This window comes from Callionymus lyra, chromosome 17 (assembly GCF_982586985.1).
Source record: "Callionymus lyra chromosome 17, fCalLyr1.hap1.1, whole genome shotgun sequence".
NCBI lineage: Eukaryota > Metazoa > Chordata > Actinopteri > Syngnathiformes > Callionymidae > Callionymus > Callionymus lyra.
In genome coordinates, this window is record NC_141834.1 from 2,155,332 (window position 1) to 2,174,885 (window position 19,554).

The window sequence follows — 19,554 nt, forward strand, 5'->3', positions numbered from 1 at the left end:
TGCTCTGTTGTCCTTTTTCTCTTTGCCTAATATAAGTTTCGAGTGGATTTTCAATGTTCAATAATTATAGTATTTGCTCACTTGTTTAAATGAATATAAATTGCATCTTTAAATCACTAACACACGGCAAATGTACTTCATGCAAAAACCTACGTGAGCATTCTCTGTCGTCTCGTTTTGGGGGACGTTTTTGCAGTGAGCACACACCACTCACTTCCTGATGGAGGAGTCGCAATAAAGTCCATCACACTCTGCCAGACGAGCAGAAAAGTTATGCCGGACTATGATATCAACATTTTTTAAGGAATCGGCAGAACTTATCCGTAAATGAAACCTCCCGGGACAAGAGAGCCGCCGCCGATGACGAGTCAACTGCGGAGGGTTGAGTTAAGCTAACAAGATAAGGTAGCTACCTGGAGAGCTAATGTTTTAGGCCTCAAGTCGCGTCTAATTCCGTTGTGTATTTATGGTTGTGACGTGTGTACACACACACACCCTTGACGTGGGCTTATCTTTAACGGTATGTGATCCATTTCTATGTTAATATCACTTTCGGTGACACTTTTATGAACGCCGAGAGTACGGCTGCTGTGCTACGCGGCTAACGACTTACTTGACCATAACAGTTGGCAGCAGGCTAATGTTTTAATGTTGACATTTTAAACCAACGCTTTTTTGGTCATTCATAGTGTTTTCTACATATGTTTCGACATGTTTGTGTTCTGTAACTTCTACGTGTCATAACCTGGAACGAGAGACAAATAAACAGTTTTATGACTTGTGTTTTTCATGTGTTTCTTTTGCTGAAGCTGGTGGCTGAGCAAACAGTAATGTCCTTGCCTTTACCATCCACTGAGATGATTGAAACACCTCCTGGATATCCATTCGAAGAGATCAACTATGAAGACATTGAAGTTGAGGAGGTACATACCCAACATGTATACTATGAAACGCAGATTGCAAGCTCTCCACAGAGCTCACGATCATTGTCAAGAATTGGGTATCATCCCTCATCATTTGCTATGATCGTCTGTATTTCAGGTGGTGGGAAGAGGAGCTTTCGGAGTAGTTTGCAAAGCCAAATGGAGGGGAAAAGATGTTGCGATTAAGACAATCGAGAGTGAATCAGAGAGAAAGGCCTTCATTGTAGAGGTATTGTTTCATTTTATCTTTTAGTTTTACTCCAAAGCGGAATTAGTGTTTATATTTATAGATTCAATTGAATATAATGCTGTTTGCTTATAAATAAATGGTGCATGACATGCATTTTTAAGTCAACTCTAGTGTGATGACAGCCAACACTAAATAGTTGCAGATGAAGCGATTATTTTCCAACACTGTCAAGGCAGGTACCACAGCATCTTTGGATGTCACATGTCATCTAAGTAGTAGCCAGTAAGGCAAAGGTGGGCAATAACGTTTCCCAAGGGGTCACATTGTATACTGTGACTGCTGTGGGCGGTTACCAAGCCAAATGAAAGAAGGGGAAAAAGTGGGATAAAAAATATTTTATTTAGACATACACAACACACGCATATGCATTTCAACACATATATTTATATGAACATGTTAAGTTTTTTTAACCAGATATTTTTAGATAAAGATAGAAATTTTCTTTCTACATGTTCAGCTTTAAGGTTTTACTCTGTCTTCACGAGGGCCACATAAATACACTCATAGGGACACATGTGTTTAGAGAGCTTTCATTCAATATTACCTTCATAAATACACACACTGGTCTGAAATTAATTTAAATGGAAGTTTAACAGGTTCTTTAACATATAACCGATTGTAGATCCTTAGTTTATATTCTCAGGTCAAAGGTGCATTTTTTTGGGAAACTTTTCTCTATTTAAAATTCAAGTATGTTTGATGAAGCTTTTTCTGTTTGATTTAGGTTCTTAATTAAATAGATCTTTTATGTCCTCAGTTACGACAACTTTCCCGTGTGAATCATCCCAACATTGTCAAGCTCTATGGCTCCTGCAACAGCCCAGTAAGTGAATGATGTTATAGTAATAAATATTATGTTACAGCTTTCTCCTTCTTTAAATTATCAGTTTATGTAGCAACCTGGTTTTATTCTTTATCTGTTCAGGTTTGCCTTGTGATGGAATATGCTGAAGGCGGGTCACTGTACAATGGTAAGATGGCACATCATTAAGTTTTGATTAAGCCAAGGCCAATGTTGTTTTGTTCTTGTTTGATTCTGTCCGACTGTTGACAAAAAAATAAAATGAACCGATTTCAGAACTGTGTTCAGAACGACATGCGTTTTGTAAAGGGGAGTTTCAATCTGATACTTCAATTATACTTCATCAAATTTTATATATATATATATATATATAAATATAAATACTCGCATAATCAAACTTTTAATGTCGCATCAAAATCCTTGATCGCCATTATTACTTCAGTAAAAATGCTTTTTTTTTTCCTCATTACCTCGATCTATGAATGGACAACTAGTTAATTTTACGGGCTCAGAGGATTAATATAAATTGAACTGTTTTTCTGCCATATTTAAAAAACGCTAGATAAATTACTACTTACTACTACTAGCATGATTTACCTGGAATTAGCAACACTTTACTCTTAAATGTTTAATTGTTTTAAATTGTACGAGTTAATCTGTAACACTTATTTCAATTAGCAGTTTTCATGTTTGGTATCCTCTGTTTTATGGTTGTACCCTCTTTATAATTAAGGTGTTCAGTGTGTTCTCCTGTCCACAGTGCTGCATGGTGCTGAACCCCTTCCGTGTTACACTGCTTCCCATGCTGTGAGCTGGTGTTTACAGTGCTCCCAGGGTGTAGCCTATCTCCATGGCATGAAACCAAAGGCTCTTATTCACAGAGACCTGAAGCCACCTAAGTAAGCCCATCCTCACCTTACGCTCATGTCTCAACAGTATTGTTTCTTCAGTTTATGTGACCACATGCTTCCCTTTTGAATTGTAAACACATTTCTTTGATGCCTTCTTAACTGGATACTTTCCTTACATTTTTAAACACACATTAAGCATCTCACCATATTTGCAGTTTGTTGCTGGTGGCGGGCGGCACGGTGCTGAAGATATGTGACTTTGGAACTGCATGTGACATACAGACTCACATGACCAACAACAAAGGAAGTGCAGCGTGGATGGCCCCGGAGGTATTTGAAGGCAAGTGTCCAACTGCAGCTGATTGCAACACATCATTGTAATGACATGTATTGCACAACTTAAATATCTTCTTTTTTTTTTTAGAAAAGCTAACACTCTTTTTCAAGAAGCTTCACCAAGAAAAATGATAAACACATTAGGTCTGATTTTCTAGATTGACATGATTTTTAGTTGTCCTTTTATTTACAATGCTGTTGGAAATTGATTTTATTCTAGTTTGAAGGATTATTCGGTTAAATTGCTTCACATTTTGAGTGTGTGAAGCGGTGTCAATGAGAGTGTGAGAAACTCAGTCCCTATAATGACTGGAACATGGCAGAAATTGTGTGTGAACCAGAGAAACATTTATTTAAGCAAAGAGAGTATGTTGCATCAAAAACATGTTTCCTCCAACCAGAATTTGGAATTTATGTCCCCCGGAAACACTATTTCCTGCATTTAGATGGATATTTTTTTAAGATACCTTCCTCATTGACCTCCTTATTTAGAAAATGAAATCTATATCAATAATGCATATATATTCAAGTTTTCATTACATTTCTAATCAGTTTAAGCAACTTTAAGTAAGTGTTCTCCTCTGGACTCGTTTTGGTCAACATCAATAAATACATTTTTGTGGAGATTTTATTTTTTGAATAGGGGCAGAGAGCATAATTTCGATAACCCATGCACATTAAAAGACATATTACATTACATTACATTGGGTATGACAAAATCTAGAACAAAGTGTGGATTGACAAGCTTCACTAGATAAAAAAAATTGTGGGAAGGGTGCATGGGATCTGATTTACAACATTTGTAAATTAAATTTTTTCTACGTAAAATGGACTAAAGGCAAGATTCAGCTTTATTGAAATGTTGCTTTTTTATGTGCTGAATTGAAGGGAACCAAATAATCGATGAAAGCTAGATCAATTAGCCATGAGAAAATTCAAGATCTTTTTTAAGTACTCCTAGCATGTTGTTTAAAGTTTCATGGGTTTTGCTGTTTAATAATTTATCCGTGGCCTTTCTGTGAACTCCTTCCTTTTGAACTTATCAGCAGGAGAACGCCACAGCAGAGCCATTTTAAATCTGCAACTCCACACTGCAATAACAGCGCAAGTAATTAAGCAACACAGGAGCTATTTGTTAGTATAATTGCTCCCAAATACTCTACTTACTTTCCTCTAATAACAAATATGAGAAAAGGGCTGTGCTGCTTTCTCAGGCATTTCATCATTCTAATGTGCCTCCGATCGCTCTAATGTCAAACTGTTATCTCTCTCCAATTGTGGGCCTAAGTGTTGTTGTTTCCCTGGACCTACAGGCAGCAATTACAGTGAGAAGTGTGATGTGTTCAGCTGGGGGATCATTCTTTGGGAGGTCATCACCCGCCGTAAGCCGTTTGACGAGATTGGAGGACCAGCTTTCCGCATCATGTGGGCCGTGCACAATGGTGGGTCCAACACAACGTGTATCCGTCCACCCTGCAGCTTACCATCCATGTTCATGTTACATTGTCTTCTTTGAGCGCAAACAAGTCAATATTTTATCTTTCCCTGCACAGGAACACGCCCACCTTTAATAACAAATCTGCCCAAGCCTATCGAGAGCCTGATGACTCGTTGCTGGTCCAAAGACCCTTCTCAACGACCCTCCATGGAGGAGATCGTTAAGATCATGACTCATCTAATGAGGGTAAATCATTGTTCAGTTATTACTCAGTGTAGAGGGAATGGGAATTGAGGTCCCAGGTAGATGTGTATTTTTAGTCTTTTAAATAAGGTATTTAAACGGTCATTAAGTTAAAAAAAATTAATAAGAAAAACAATTATTTATGGTGTACTCCTATGTTGTAGTGTTACTTTCAAGGAGGGAGAAACCAGTAAATCTGTTAGCAACCTCTCACTGAAGTAAATTGTGTCACAGTTATTTCAAATAGTGATAACTGGTCCTCAGATAAAAGTCAGAAAACGTGTCTTTTTTGTTGTAGCCATTTGATTTGATTCATGCTGTATGACAGATCAGCTAGAGTACATAATAGCTAGTTGGAATTCGATGATTATTTCTGTTTACAAAGAAGATACATTTTGAGAAATACAACACTCGCACTCAATTGTGTGTGCACAAATGATTGGAAATTCCTGTTGTTTTTCTTTGCATATCCATATTCTGACAAAGATTACTTTAAGTGTAGATGGTTGAAAAAAACTACAAGATCGACCACCACTTTGGTATACATGTCTACCTTTAAACTATAGCATGTTTGAATTTACTGATGCTGTAGCTGGGTTTATGTGATATGATACAATGTATAGTTTTGGAAAGGCCACTAGATGGCACTCTCTGCTTAATCTTTGGCTCTGATCTACTAATGCAATGAAACCATACATCATTTTTAAACTGGGTGCCATCTATTGACCTTTTCAACTGAATCATGAAACAGCCGCAGCTGCCTCATGAGGCCTTATCAACCCATCACTACTGATTACCCTGATATAGATGGATAGATTGACTTTGGTAATCCTACATCAAACAGCTCCACTAATATAGTTCTTCGTTTGCAGTACTTTCCTGGGTCTGAAGAGCCTCTGCAATACCCATACCAGTATTCTGATGATGGACAGAGCAACTCGGCAACTAGTACAGGTATGAGAATTCCAAAATTATATATATTTTTTATCTTTTTCGTGTTTGTAATGCGTTTCCTAACATGACATGTTATAACTTTCCCATGACTTACCATCTTTGTGGTGCCAGTTTTCAACATCCTAATAGGAATCTATTTAGAAATGGAAAGAGTAGTACATTGTAAATAAACGAAAGTCCTCGCTAACTACAGTATTATCTGCAAATTATAGATTGTATCACTATGACAAGCTATAATTATCTTCAAATCGCACAACAATTATTATTATTTATTTTTTTTAACATCTTTTTATTGAATTTTCAAAATATAAACACACATGTTTTAAACGAATGACAAGCAAACATACATCAAATCAAACCCTTCCCCCTCCCCCCTCCCCCGTGGTACATGTCTTCCCAAAATACAGTTAACATTTTTGCACATCTACAAATATATTTAAAAAAACAAATAAAAAAAAACATACATCACTTCTATCAAACATGAATCAGAAGGTGGTAAAAAGAAAGACAAAGCAAATCAGTACTTGGTCATGAAAAACAAACAAACAGAGCAATTACAATGAGAAACCAAGAAAAATGTAAATGGTTGTTAATCGGGTACTGCGTCAAATGAGATTTCTTGAGTGTGTTCTATGAAGGGATTCCACATTGCCTCAAATTTCTGGGCGGCTCCCGATAATGTTAGCCTCAGTTTTTCGAGTTTCAAGTGGTACAAAACATCACTGATCCAGTGCAACTGTCTCGGCGGTGAAGAAGATTTCCATTTTAAAAGAATAAGTCTTCTTGCAAGTAAAGTGGAAAAGGCAATGATGTTCTTCTTCATTGTAGAAAGGTTGACATTTGATGGTGTTATTCCAAAGAGGGCAGACCAAGGATTGGGAGATATGTTACAGTCCAAGATATTAGTGAGAAACTCAAATATGTCTCTCCAATATTTCTCCAGAGAAGGACAGAGCCAAAACATAAGAATGTAGTTTGCTGGGTGTTGTTTGCATCGTTCACACACGTCAGAGACACCATCATACATTTTAGCCAGGCGAACCTTTGTATAATGAACCCTGTGTAGGATTTTGCATTGAATAAAACCATGTCTGGCACATATTGAGGATTTGTGGACCCTTTCCAAGATCTCTGCCCAGCGAACATTTGTGATCTGCTCACCAAGATCTATTTCCCACATATGTTTGACTGTATGAGTGGAGTCGGCATCAATTTCAGAGATGTTTGAATAAATGGCAGAGATGGCTCCTTTCATAGAAGGGCGTGGTTCTAAAAACACTTTTAAGCTAGTTTCTGCTGGACAAAGAGGAAAATGAGAAAAAGAATTACAAACAAAGTTGCAGACCTGGAGGTATCTAAAAAAGTGACTCTTGGCTAGGGAGAATTTATTACTGAGCTCTTGAAATGTTGCAAATACGCCATTTGAATACAAATCCTTCACCATTCGTAGCCCTAGACCAGCCCATAAGGTAAATGTACCATCAGCCAGAGATGATACAAAAAGATGGTTAGAAGCCAAAGGTGCACTTGTGGCCATTGACTGAAACCCAAAGTGTCGCCTAAATTGCTTCCAAACTTTATAAGAGTCAGCCACTACACCACTTTATATAAGAAGAAGTTGTGGAGAGCAGTGGTGCATGAAGGACAGCAACTACCGATGTGGGGCGAACTGAGTTGGCTTCCATTTTTAACCAGGCAGGTGGTGTCTCTTGGTCTTTATTAGTGATCCAAAAATTTAGATTCCTGATATTTGTATTATTATTATTATTAGTAGTACAACATATTTGGGAGAGCCATACCCCCGGACAGTTTAGGCATCTGTAGAATTTTTTTTCCCAATCTTGGGGGTTTTACACAACAATTTTTTTTAATCATTATGAATGGAAGTGCATTGTCCATATCTTTTGGTTTTTGACAAAAGAACTAGTTTTATTGTCTATTACCAAATAAAGAAGTATTTGGTGCACCAAAGGTTATGGCGATTTACAAAAGGAAGTAAAACATTTTCTTTTAAAGGCCTTGGATTTATCGAAATAAAATGCTTTAGAACATTGACAGGAATAAAAGTTCAGAATCCACTAACCTTGTGAATTTGACAGCAGTTCATTTGCATTTGATGAAACACTCAGTTTCCTGCTCAAAATCAATCCCATTCCTCTACATTCCCAATAGGTTTTTTTTGTATACAGTACATTTGTTTTTGTGAAAATGTGTGGTTTAAGCTTTGTTATTTATTTAAATAAAATTCAGTTTCCACACTATTAGAGTGCTCCTAAACGGAAAGTCAGTTTACAGTTGCTTAATCCAAAAGACGTCAAAACCGCAACTAAATAAATATTAAGATATGAAAATCGTCTTGATTCTGAGTCTTCTGCTCAGAAGACATTAATCTGAATTCGCAAATATAATTACAAATATTACTAACATGCTTTTCCATCAAGGTTCTTTCCTGGACTTCACCAATACAAGCAACAAAAGTGATGCCAACATGGAGCACAGTGATTCCCAAGGAAGCAATGACACCATAAAGACTACACCACAGTTGGCACTTCAGTTCAAACAAAAGGCAAAACCTGTTTTATTTTTATTTTGCTCCAGCTCATCAATAATAAGGTACTATGAAATGTATCTCTAAACCTGATGCTGAACTTCCAGGTTGACCCACTGAGGACACTGCCTCTCTCTAGAGGAGGGAGCTTTGAGAGTCTTCCAGCCCGGACGCAGGGTTCTGTGTCATCAGAAAGTAAAAGAATGAGTGCTGATCTGTCAGAACTGGAACCCAAGATCCAATTCGCCCCAGGTAATTTAAGATGCAAGAAAAGAGGTAGAAAAATGGCTTGAGAAAATGACATGGTAGTTATTATAAAGTGTACATTATCAATTTGCCTCAAAGCAGGTTAATGCTTAATGAACATGTTGAATTATATTTAAATTATTTAATTTAAGAAGATTTACAAAGGTCTGTGTATTTTTTATTACTTTCCTAGTCATTTAAGGGCTGAATTACAGCCAACTTTTTAAAATAAATGCAAAAGAGATTTTTATGTTTGCTACAGTGAATATTCAATTTTAGGGGTTTTCACTTGTTGCTTCATCTTCAGGTGGCAATAAATGCAAATGAAGTAATTTAGCCTGCAAAATGTGATTGGGTATAAAAACTGTCTGTTTTTTAGCATGTTCTAATATACGCTTAAACCAGATGTAATGTTACTTTAATTTAACTTTTTTCTTTTAACATTAAACTACGTCAAAATACATTTAAAAATGATAATGATATATTTTACAATTGTTTAGCAGTTTTACTTATTTTAACCACATTGAGTATCTTAGCTTAGGTGATCCAAAAGAAATGTTAGATGTATGGTTTTCCTGCCTCTCATTGCGACACGCTACCCTCTCTCTAAAAAAAATGGTTTAATTTTTGCATTAAATCATCCATTATCCATGGTTCAATTCCCACACAAAAGTATATCAGCAATAAATGCCAACAGTGAAGGAGCCATCCTTGACATTGGCAAATAAAATACATTTTAGAAAAATTAATTGAATTTGAAATGCATAGCAATAAATTAGACAAGCAATATATAATAATAATGTATAATATTACTGATCAGTAAATCTCATCAATAAAACATTATAATTTCTGATATATTTTAGTATTTGGCCAATTTACAGTGGAAATTCAACAGTTATTTAGGTTAAGGACTTATTTAATTGTGTATTCATTTTGAGCAGAGCCAGAAAATAATAAAATGGTAGTCTAAATTTTATTTTTCCAGGACATAATCCATCACCGCTTTCACAGTCCACAGTTAATTTCTCGTAATTGTTCAGTTGTTTTGTTGAATCAACGAAGTAGCTGCTGCTGCAAATTCTAATTAGGTTGGTTTATTAAACAAGCGGCGCTGCACACACATCAATTGTTTACAACAACCTTGCATAATTGGTACACAGCTTGGTCCTAATGACATTCTGATGCAATAACACTTGTACACTGTACATTAATATGGCTTTGTTTTAGAACGCATTGGTTTTAATTTGTGAACAATATAGACAGGAAACTTGTTATACCTTTTTTTTTGTGATATACTACAAAGGTGTAAGGTCTTGGAACATACTGTATGTAACTTTGAAGTTGGAACGATGTATATCCAGAAGCTACCATTTATTATAGTGTGTGATTGTGGCTCTTAAACTTAAGTATTTAAGTGTCACTACTAACAACTTTTTTGTTTATAGATTCTTCAATTTACATATAAAACTCTATACATCTGCTACTGCATTTTCTCATAATGTTGCACAGTGCGGCTGAATCTAGAAACAGGGTGCATGTTGCCCTTGCACGCATTAAACTGGATGCTATGCATGTGTGATGTTTCCATGTCGAGTGCAGGTGTGGGGGCCCCCAATTCTATCGTAGTCTGCATGCCTGCTATGTTCGTTGCTGGATGTGTGTATATATTTTTGCAGCACGGCCACAATTTAAACGAGGCCACCGTAAAACGGCATCGCACGGCACCATTCTGGATGTTCCAAAGATCATCGTCACAGGTATCTCTCGACCCCTGGGCCTCCTGGTGACAAGGGAGAGTTGGTTTGGTTGCGGCTGTCAGTTGTTGCTCTGATCAGGGATGCTCCTCTGCTGTGTGCTGCTCCAGGTGTCGCTGCTTATCTCAGACACAATCTCGAAGATCAGAGCCTGGCTTTCCTCTTCTGGAGCTGCACACTTCAGAGCCTCATGCCACTTTGTGATTTGTCTTTGTTCACACAGAGCATGTGCTTTCATAAGAGACATCTCCTCTGAAATCAGTTGGCTCTCAAATTGTTGTTCTTTCTTTTTCATGTCCAACTAAACTGTCTGATGGGTTAACGATTCATCCAATTTATATTGAAAAAAAAAATGAAATGAGAGATTAAAGAAACGGGTGTCAGATGAGATAAGACTCTTTCTCTCGTGATTCTGCCCGCCCTGTTGTCCCTCTGTCTCGGCAGCATCACACCTTGGATCACAAACTAAATCGGGCCTTGTTTTTCATGCATAAAGAACTCACAGAGAGCTACTAGCTCACACTCTAACCCCATTAGTCACCTGCTCCTAACTTGTGATGAGTTTTCTCACATATTCTGAAGAAAGAAAGGGAAACCTCAATGAGTCAGACGTGCTAAAGCTTTATTTAATTCACTTCCTAAACTATCATTGTTACATGATTACACTTGCAGATTGGAAAAATTCTCCATGTTATCACGCTTTCCCCGAGATGTGATTTTCTTTTTCCTTTTTTTTTTTCTTTAGACATCCCGCTGTATTGCACATTGGTGCTGTAATGTAGTATATATTTGTTTGTTTTTTCTTTGGGGGGGTTGTTTTGTCTAAATGAGAAATGTTATTGACATCTCTAATCTTGACCGTGTGTCAGTTTTTGTGATTGCTCTTACTTTCTTACTTACTTATCTATGCTCTGGTCTTTGTAGCTGGAAGCATAGAATGACAGGAAAAGGGTTAGGATTTGAGGTTAAATAGAAATCTGTAGGATTGTGGAGCGATGCAGCTGCATGTACTGTATAATGTGATTAATTATCATCTTTAGGTACCGGATTCATGGTAATGGGCAACAAAGGAGAAATCGAAGTTATGGTCATGCTCTGCTGTATTTTTTTGGCTATTCAATGTACGTAGCTTAGTTTGTGCCTACAATGTGTGTAACTTCTGAATGTATTTCCTGTGTGATTATTGGGTGTTCTGTTTGAAGATGTGAGTCCCCTTGAGTTCAATCTGTGTGTAATCAATTCTGTGTGATTTGGTGGCTAGCTCAGTGTTATTGACACAGTTATGACTCTTACTGATTCTCTCTCTGTCTTGTCCAGCCACCTGTGATCCTCAGAGACGTCGGTCAGTCCAGGATCTGCCGGGCATCTGCTCAGAGTCCAGCCAGGTAAGAGGATGTTCAAGCACAGTGAATTAAACAATGCCTGAAATGTGTAATTTAAACATTTTATAATAGCTTGGCTCAATCACAATAAAGAAACATTTGTTACGGAGGTCAAAAAACATAAAGTCGACATGGTTAAAAGTGAGCTTAACGCTCGCAGCATGACTGATGTATACATGCAACATTTGTACTTTATTTATATGGCCCTCAGGAGGTTAAAACATCTTGTAGAAAGTTTTTTCTAAATTCTATATTTTATTTAAAGTCTCTGAATGTGATATATATGTATTACAAGTTGTTATTTTAGATCTTTGTCCTCTGCACTTCGCACCTTGGTGAGTATGTATTGTCCCATTAAAAAGAGTGATTTTAATAATTAAATCGATTCGATACCAGCTAATCTTTACTCCCCTACATTTGTCGCCCTTTAAGACATGCATTATGCAAAAACAGCCAGTGATTTTCTGAAATCACAAACTTATAAAGGACGTAGAACAGATAGTGTTTTACAAAAAAGAGTATGACAACAAATATCCCTTTGCACTATTGATGATAATAATTCCTTTATTCATCCCATTATTGTGGCTTTTCTTACAAATTAATTTCATAGTCATGTTACATTAAAAACACTGAGATTTTTATTGTAGTTCATCGGATTTTCAGAACACATATTTAATAAATATCTGAAAAAGTGCTTGTCAAAAGACATTTTTGCTGAAAATGTTAAATGCCATTTCTGCAGGCAGTTTATGCTAAATCTGTATAATACTACTGAAACAGACTGTATGTTCTAAACATGATGTCTCGTGACAATTTTCTTAGTTACGACTTTTTTAAGACTTTTTGGAGGTCTTGAATGAAAGGGGCCGAAATGTGGTACTTTATGTTCATGTGGCCCTGTAAAGGTCAGAGTAAAACCACAATATCATACCAATTTTTTTTTTCTTTTCTTGAAAAGCAAGTTCAACTCTGAATATATATTTTTAAGAATCTCATTTTCTCCTTGTCTTCTTAACTTTTTCTCTTCTTTTGTATTTCTAGAATCCCCCAAATTTTTGAAAGAAATAATTAATTTCATACATTAGTTTCATGTGTTTCCCTCAGTTTTTTTTAAAGAGTTGTATTCAATTAACATTTATATTTTAAAAAAATCTTTGGATTGGCCGTTATTATGACCTTACTGTCAGAGTTTGCTGAATAATTTCCCATAGCATTTCCCAGCTGCATGTGAGCAACTGTGTTAAATGGCAGCAGTGACAGAATAAAGATTCCAGAATGTTGGAGCATATTGTTTTTAATGGCTTTACAAGGATCAGTGAAAGTTTATCTATGGCGTAAGTGTAGGTTTGATTATTGGAAAAAGCATGAATGTGCCGAGGAAATGATGGAGTTTGGTGTGGTATATAAGAATGTTGGTTTTGGAATATGGAGGTTCACATTTAAAAGCCAGATTATCCATAGTGTCTATCTTTTTTTGGAATTAGTTTATTCATTGAAGTGCTTCAGGGTTCAGACTATATTGACTGTTTTTATGTTTTCTGCTCTTGTTATTCTGCTTTCATGAAGGATGAGAACTCCTTTGAGACACAGCCAGGGAACGGAATATGTGTTTGATATGTCAGCTGTTGGAACGTCACCCAACCCCACTACTCTGAAGTTCAAACATGCCTGTGCTCCATGCTCCTCTCTGGCTTTTTCAAACACACCAACTCTCAAAAGCCACCAGTTCATTCAGAGTTCAACATGAAGATTACACACTGATCCGCACTTCTTGAGTCCTCAACTCTTTTCTGACACTGTCTGAAAGTGACAACCCTTAACTCTACCTCAAAGTTTTCATTACATTGATGTAAAATATCTAACGTCTCTGAATCATATTGGATCATTGTTTGTTTTTGAACTTCACAGTTGCCAACAACTAAGACGAGATACAGTATATTGAATGTTTAGACTCTGTGTCGTGTATTCACATTTGTGTAATTTTATATAGGTAACAAAGAATAAAGACAGAGTGAAATTCCAGAACACAAGCATTTTATTAATTGAATATTTTGGGTACTGTATTGAATACATAGAAAATACAACATCTTAAGCACAATATAAGGAAACTAAAATGTGTTAAAATCAAAATGATGTGTTAATATTTCAATAATCCATAATAAAAAAGCAAACTGTTGCCAAAGGGGAGCAAAATAAATGAGCTGAACAGTTTAAAGTTTAAAAAAGAAGGTGTGAGATAAAGATTAATACAAATCAAAATAATGATGAGTAAAGCGTAATAAAAACGGTTTTGGCATATGTCTATATAGATTGGTGACACACGGAGCCAGTTTAGTTCTGAATACCTTTGCACTATTTGACTCCAGGGAAGCAGAAACAGCAGCCGCTCGTCCAGTCCCAGTGTGAGGATGATGCCTACAGATATAAGTGGCAACAGAAGCTACTTTTCCCAAGAAGATCCCACAGGTACCAAGGCAAATGTTGTTTACATAAATGTGGTAATATTGTGTAGAAATTAAGTAAAATCACTACAATTGATTTGAAATAAGTGGATTATTTGGGAAGACAGACTTGGTTCCTATAATTTGTTATTAGAACATCATTTTTAAACCTAATTCTTTGTGAATGAGCTGCCTTTGATCACTGACATCAAGTTCAGCTCCATAAGATTCTATTTTAATTAATATGTTTTGAAAATTGATAAACTTTCCTGCATTATAGACACCAATGGCTCTGACAACTCTATTCCCATGGCTTATCTGACCCTGGACCACCAGCTGCAGGTACGACTGGCTTTAATTCTACATGTTGATGACAATCGAGTAGAAAAGAAACGTTAAAAAAAATGACTTGATTAACCCTGAAGTTCAGAATCGTCGATGTTTTTTACCTACATTTTTTGTGTTTATTATAAAAACTAGCAAACCTTAAATTGTGAAATCAACGTACTGATGCGACAAAATAAAGAGACTTGTCTGCCTGCAGCCTCTTGCTCCGTGTCCCAACTCCAAAGAGTCCATGGCAGTTTTCGAGCAGCACTGCAAGATGGCACAAGAATACCTGAAGGTCCAGACAGAGATCGCCCTGCTGATCCAGAGAAAGTAAGTTCAGTCCCTTCGTTCTTCATGCCAACTAAAGCCACACCACAACTTAATTAATACAATAATATATATATATTTTTATCATCATAAAAAAAGTATAATAATTGTACCCTTTTACGCTCGTTTTTTTAACTTGTACTTGTTGCTCTTTTATTTTTTGTGTGAACCGCCACTATATTAAAAGTTGCCCCTGAGCGTATTAAGTGCCTACCGAAATATTTTATGTAAAATAAAAAACTTTTCTTTTCATCATTTTTATTAATACTTGAAATGCATACCTACGTATTTCAAACGTTAGAATTGAGGTTCAGGGTGCACATTTAAAGACATAAGCAGATAAAGAAAATATCTGTATAAGAAATATTTGCTGATGAAGGGTCAATTTCTAAAGTACATTTCAGTCTGACACTTTAGTGCCGTCAATGGATCACGTGGTTTTCATGTTGAAGGGAAATAGTTTTACCTTGTTTACTAAAAGATTTTGGTCCCTTGTATCACCGAGTTTACACCCCTTTTTCACAGCTACACATCCAAAGATCTAGACTGTGCTATTTATTGTTTGTTTGTTTTCTCTGCTGTTTTTTTCAGGTAAGAAAGATAAGTGTTTAACCTTGTTGTTTTTTTCTAATTATATATAATTCTAGTAATTTTTCTTAACTTTTCTTGACTTTAGCCGTTGTTTATTTATCTGTTATAGATTTGACAGGGAAAGTATTAGTACAAAGCACCAGGAAGCTTTATGAATAGTTGCGTCTAGTTCAGCAACGTGAACTTGGCCTGTCTGACTTTCATTGTAGACTAGAAGACATGGCCCCCAGGCCTTGAGTTGGACAGATGTTTTATAGGATATGATATGTAGGATCTAATCGTGTCATTGTGGCTGAAGGATATCTTAATTCCCGAGGTTTGATAGTTCTTGTCTCTCTTCTCCACACAGGAAGGAGCTCATTGCCGAGCTGGACCAGGACGAGAAGGACCAGCAGAACACATCCCGCTTGGTGCAAGAGCACAAGAAACTCCTGGAGGAGAACAAGAGTCTTTCAACATACTACCAGAAATGCAAAAAGCAGCTGGAGCTGATCCGAGTGCAGCAACAGAAGAGGCAGGGAGCGTCCTGATGAGTGTCGCCGCCACACACACAAACTTCCTCGTCTCCCTCCTCCAGTGGCACACTACACACACACACACACCCACACCCCCACACACACACACACACACACACACACACACACCACTCCCAGCATTGGACAGAGACCCGCACTCTACTGTGTCCACCTGCATGTTACAAAGTTACGCCAATTGTTCTGTCCAGCTCGCGGTCTGCTCCATCTCCTACTTTATTCACACATGTTTCTAGCGTGTTCTGTGAGCGAAGACCAGTCAATCAGTGCACCCAGACTTAAGCTACTGCTCCTCGTGAGTGTGAGGGCTCTCAGGACCCGAGGCTGCCCCGTCTGCCTGCACGCGTGTGCCTCTCTTCAGTTGCACCGTCACTCAGAATGTGAAACACTTAACAAGGATGCATTGAAGCGCACATGGATATACTTCGTTATGCAAAACTCATGCCCTTAAACGAAATAGCCAGCTTTGAAGCCGTGGAGTCCTGATTTCTGAAGACTCTGAACGCATCACATGGAGAGCGGAAGGATGCCGGGATTTTCACACGCAACACCTTATACTTTTCCCCCCCTTTCACTTCATCATTTTGTGTGTTTGTGTCTTTTCTATTGACTAGTGGATGCTAGTGCCAATGGGACGTGTTCAGGTGCAGCGCATGTCAGTAGAAGTTTCCCATTTTAGTTCACACGTTGCCTTAGAATACGTTTGCATTTTAAGTGCTTGACTTATTCTACTTGTGTTTTAGTGGGAACTATATATATATATAAATATATATATATATATATGTCACACTATATATGTGTTATGAATGTTGGACGTGATGAGAACATGACTGACGGACATGTCTGTCAGTAAGCTGTAACGCCAAAAAAGGAAATTTTCATTTATAATTTTGGTGTTTTGTTCAACATCGCCTCACAATATATCGGTTTCTTTCGGCTTGATCTGTCATCTAAGCGGGTGTGATTTTGAAAGAGTTCCTTTGCCGTAATGAATGTTGACACTTGTGTTCAGCTGAAGTCAGACACACTCTGGAATGTGAGCTCGAAACACGACAGCGGCCTGAATAAAGTTATGAGCCGGTGCACGGGAATGTTTTCAAGTCGGTCTCATGTTCTGTCATTTCTTGTCTTTTTTTGGGATGAAGGTGACGGTTCTTTTTTTGTGACGATTTACCTACAAAAGAAAATAAATGTACCATTCGCGCCTCATATCAGAAATAACATCTATATTTGTTCATGAAGCGCTGCAGCTAGTGAGGATAGTCGACGCCTGTCTGTTCTTTGAACACAGAATCAGTGTTTAGCTGAAAAGCATGCTGTCTTTGTACTTGTACCACGACTGGTCACTCTGACTCATCCGTTCAGCAAAGAGATGGATGCTACAGTAAACGTCTGGAAAATACTCAACCGATTTTAAATGGTTCAGTTGAAGATCTGTATCATATGAATATGAATTCCGACCTCAAACACCCGGTTGTATAAAAATAATTGAAATTAATCAATTGTTTACTCTAGAAATGTAGCCACATAAATCACTGTTTTGTTCAACTTTACTAACAGTAAATGTATATTGGTTTTACTATAATTATATTAATAGTCAGACTGTGGCAAACTGAATAAGAAAAAAAAAGTATATTGTATATTACTTTGACTGATTTTAATGGCGATGACAGTGAAAAGAGGATGCCATATTATGAGAATTGTATGAGAAAAAAATATCACATTTAAGTGGCATAAACGTCAAATAATTAATAACTACATTAAAAAATATCCGTGATCCGGACAGCAGACCTGTTCTTCCTGAGAACAAGTTATAATTGAACTTAAATTGCAACACAAAATTGATCTTATAGATTCCTTAAATTTTGAATCGGACTATATTCTCTGGCTGACCGCCTCTGTTCGTTTATGGATTTAAAAACTATGATAATTCAATAAAATAATGATGCTACAGTATTTTGGGCACATTTGACGGCAGAATGTTGAATCTAGGTCAGAACATTTTTATTTCTTTTTACTCTTAAGTCTAAGAATTGCGTGCCTTGCTGTAACTGGATTCGACAGTGGGGGGCGCTACAGACTCGACTAAGGAAGGGGACGTTTACCCACCAAAGAACTTCTGAATCCCGGATCTTTGATCAAGGAATTCTTTGTGCGTCACGTGACCCCGCGGAGGCCATACAGGTTCAGTCTCTCAGCTCGTCCTCTGACGACTGTTTGACAGCTACCGCTACAATGACGCATTTCACCGTGCGATGATGTCACCCGCCTCTCAAGGTGGCGTGCGTGTGCGCGCGTGAAGGTACGAATTTTGCCCTCGCTGAACTTCAAGACGCGAGGAAGACTATGGACGGCTGCCAGCTTTGTCCTTTTGTTCTCCGAGGGATGCGAATGGATCGGCCCTCCGCCTCGTGTGTGTGTGTGTAGGTGTCCCCCTAAAACACTGTCCCAATAAATCTGCGCATATTTTCCAGACAAAGACGTGGTTTGAGGTCAAGAAACTCCAGCTGATGCTCAACAACACAGTGGGAAATCTTCCGGAAGACTTCTAGGGATGTAGAAAAGTTCTTCTGAGAATATAATTACTTGTTTAAACATTTAATATTTTATCATCTTAAAGGTAATCTGAAGGGAAAATAATAGATTTTTAAAAACATTCTTGGAGGTTGATTTCATCCGATTTTGAATCAAGATATTAATAATTAAGAAATATTTGCGTCGTCGTCTCCTTTTTTTTTCTTTGTTCCACAATCCGTTAGCTTCGTGTCAGAAAAGTTGATGTTGCACTTGAAACCCTGTGCGCTTTGGATTTTATCTATGCCATGGTCGCCATGGAAACTGGATGACATAAATAGGCTAGCTCTGGCGGTGAGAGATGTGGTACTTTTTAATAATGAACAGTATTTGGGTCATAATATCTCGTCTGTCGGTCTATAAATTGCACAGGGTGCCAGTTGGGACTCGGCTAATCTGCGTGAACCCCAGTTGGTCATCCAAGAGCCCGGGGTGAAGCCTCCAAGACTGGTGTTTGGATCACATCAGAGGCGATGCAGACTCTTCTTCATGCATTATGTAATGGCAGTGTGTTCTAGCCCAAGAGTGGCAACGGGAATCTTGAAGTTGTTCAGCATTCCAACTCTAAAACATTAGCAGTTTTCTTTCTTTGGCAGATTAGGTCCACTCTTGTGCCTCCATCAAACCATCAGCATATCTAGTCCTCTGACAGTGTAGAACATCTTAGACCTGGAAAGGTAGCAGCTGTATAAACATATAAACCTGTTCTCATTCCCAAAAGATATTTTTCAAATTACGAAGCATCAGAGCACATGACTCAATCTTCTACAGTTTTTAGGGGTCAAAAAAGGGGTCGGAAAATTAACTTTTTGTCTTTAACAACTGAGTCAGAGCTGAAAAAATAAAATTGAAAAACATATTTAATTGGATCCGCCAGTTACCAGTTAATACAGCTGATTTGGCATTTCAAAGATGGCTAGATTGAACTAATGAAATGCGGTGGAGATGGGAAAGGAGGCTGTCATCATGGAGGGATCAGTTGAAGTACAGTCATGAATTAATGTCTGTGAACGCTTCCGTCCGTCCGTCTA

At 37.5% G+C, this 19,554-nt stretch overlaps 1 protein-coding gene across 2 annotated transcripts; it reads left to right on the top strand.

Annotated features, from left to right (window-relative positions):
• Positions 1–208: 208 nt before the first annotated feature.
• Positions 209–17,049, top strand: map3k7 (mitogen-activated protein kinase kinase kinase 7). Of its 2 annotated transcripts, XM_087812283.1 has the most exons (18): positions 209–405; positions 810–923; positions 1,042–1,152; positions 1,931–1,996; positions 2,099–2,144; positions 2,736–2,874; positions 3,042–3,170; positions 4,480–4,604; positions 4,716–4,846; positions 5,716–5,797; positions 8,239–8,363; positions 8,453–8,597; positions 10,268–10,348; positions 11,663–11,730; positions 14,094–14,193; positions 14,449–14,510; positions 14,713–14,828; positions 15,766–17,049. In XM_087812283.1, the coding sequence occupies exons 2-18, from the start codon at positions 831–833 to the stop codon at positions 15,944–15,946; spliced, it is 1,800 nt and encodes a 599-aa protein (XP_087668409.1). In that variant the 5' UTR covers positions 209–405; positions 810–830; the 3' UTR covers positions 15,947–17,049. The 2 variants fall into 2 exon arrangements, with proteins under 2 accessions (XP_087668409.1, XP_087668410.1); XM_087812284.1 differs by lacking the exon at positions 10,268–10,348.
• Positions 17,050–19,554: the final 2,505 nt, after the last annotated feature.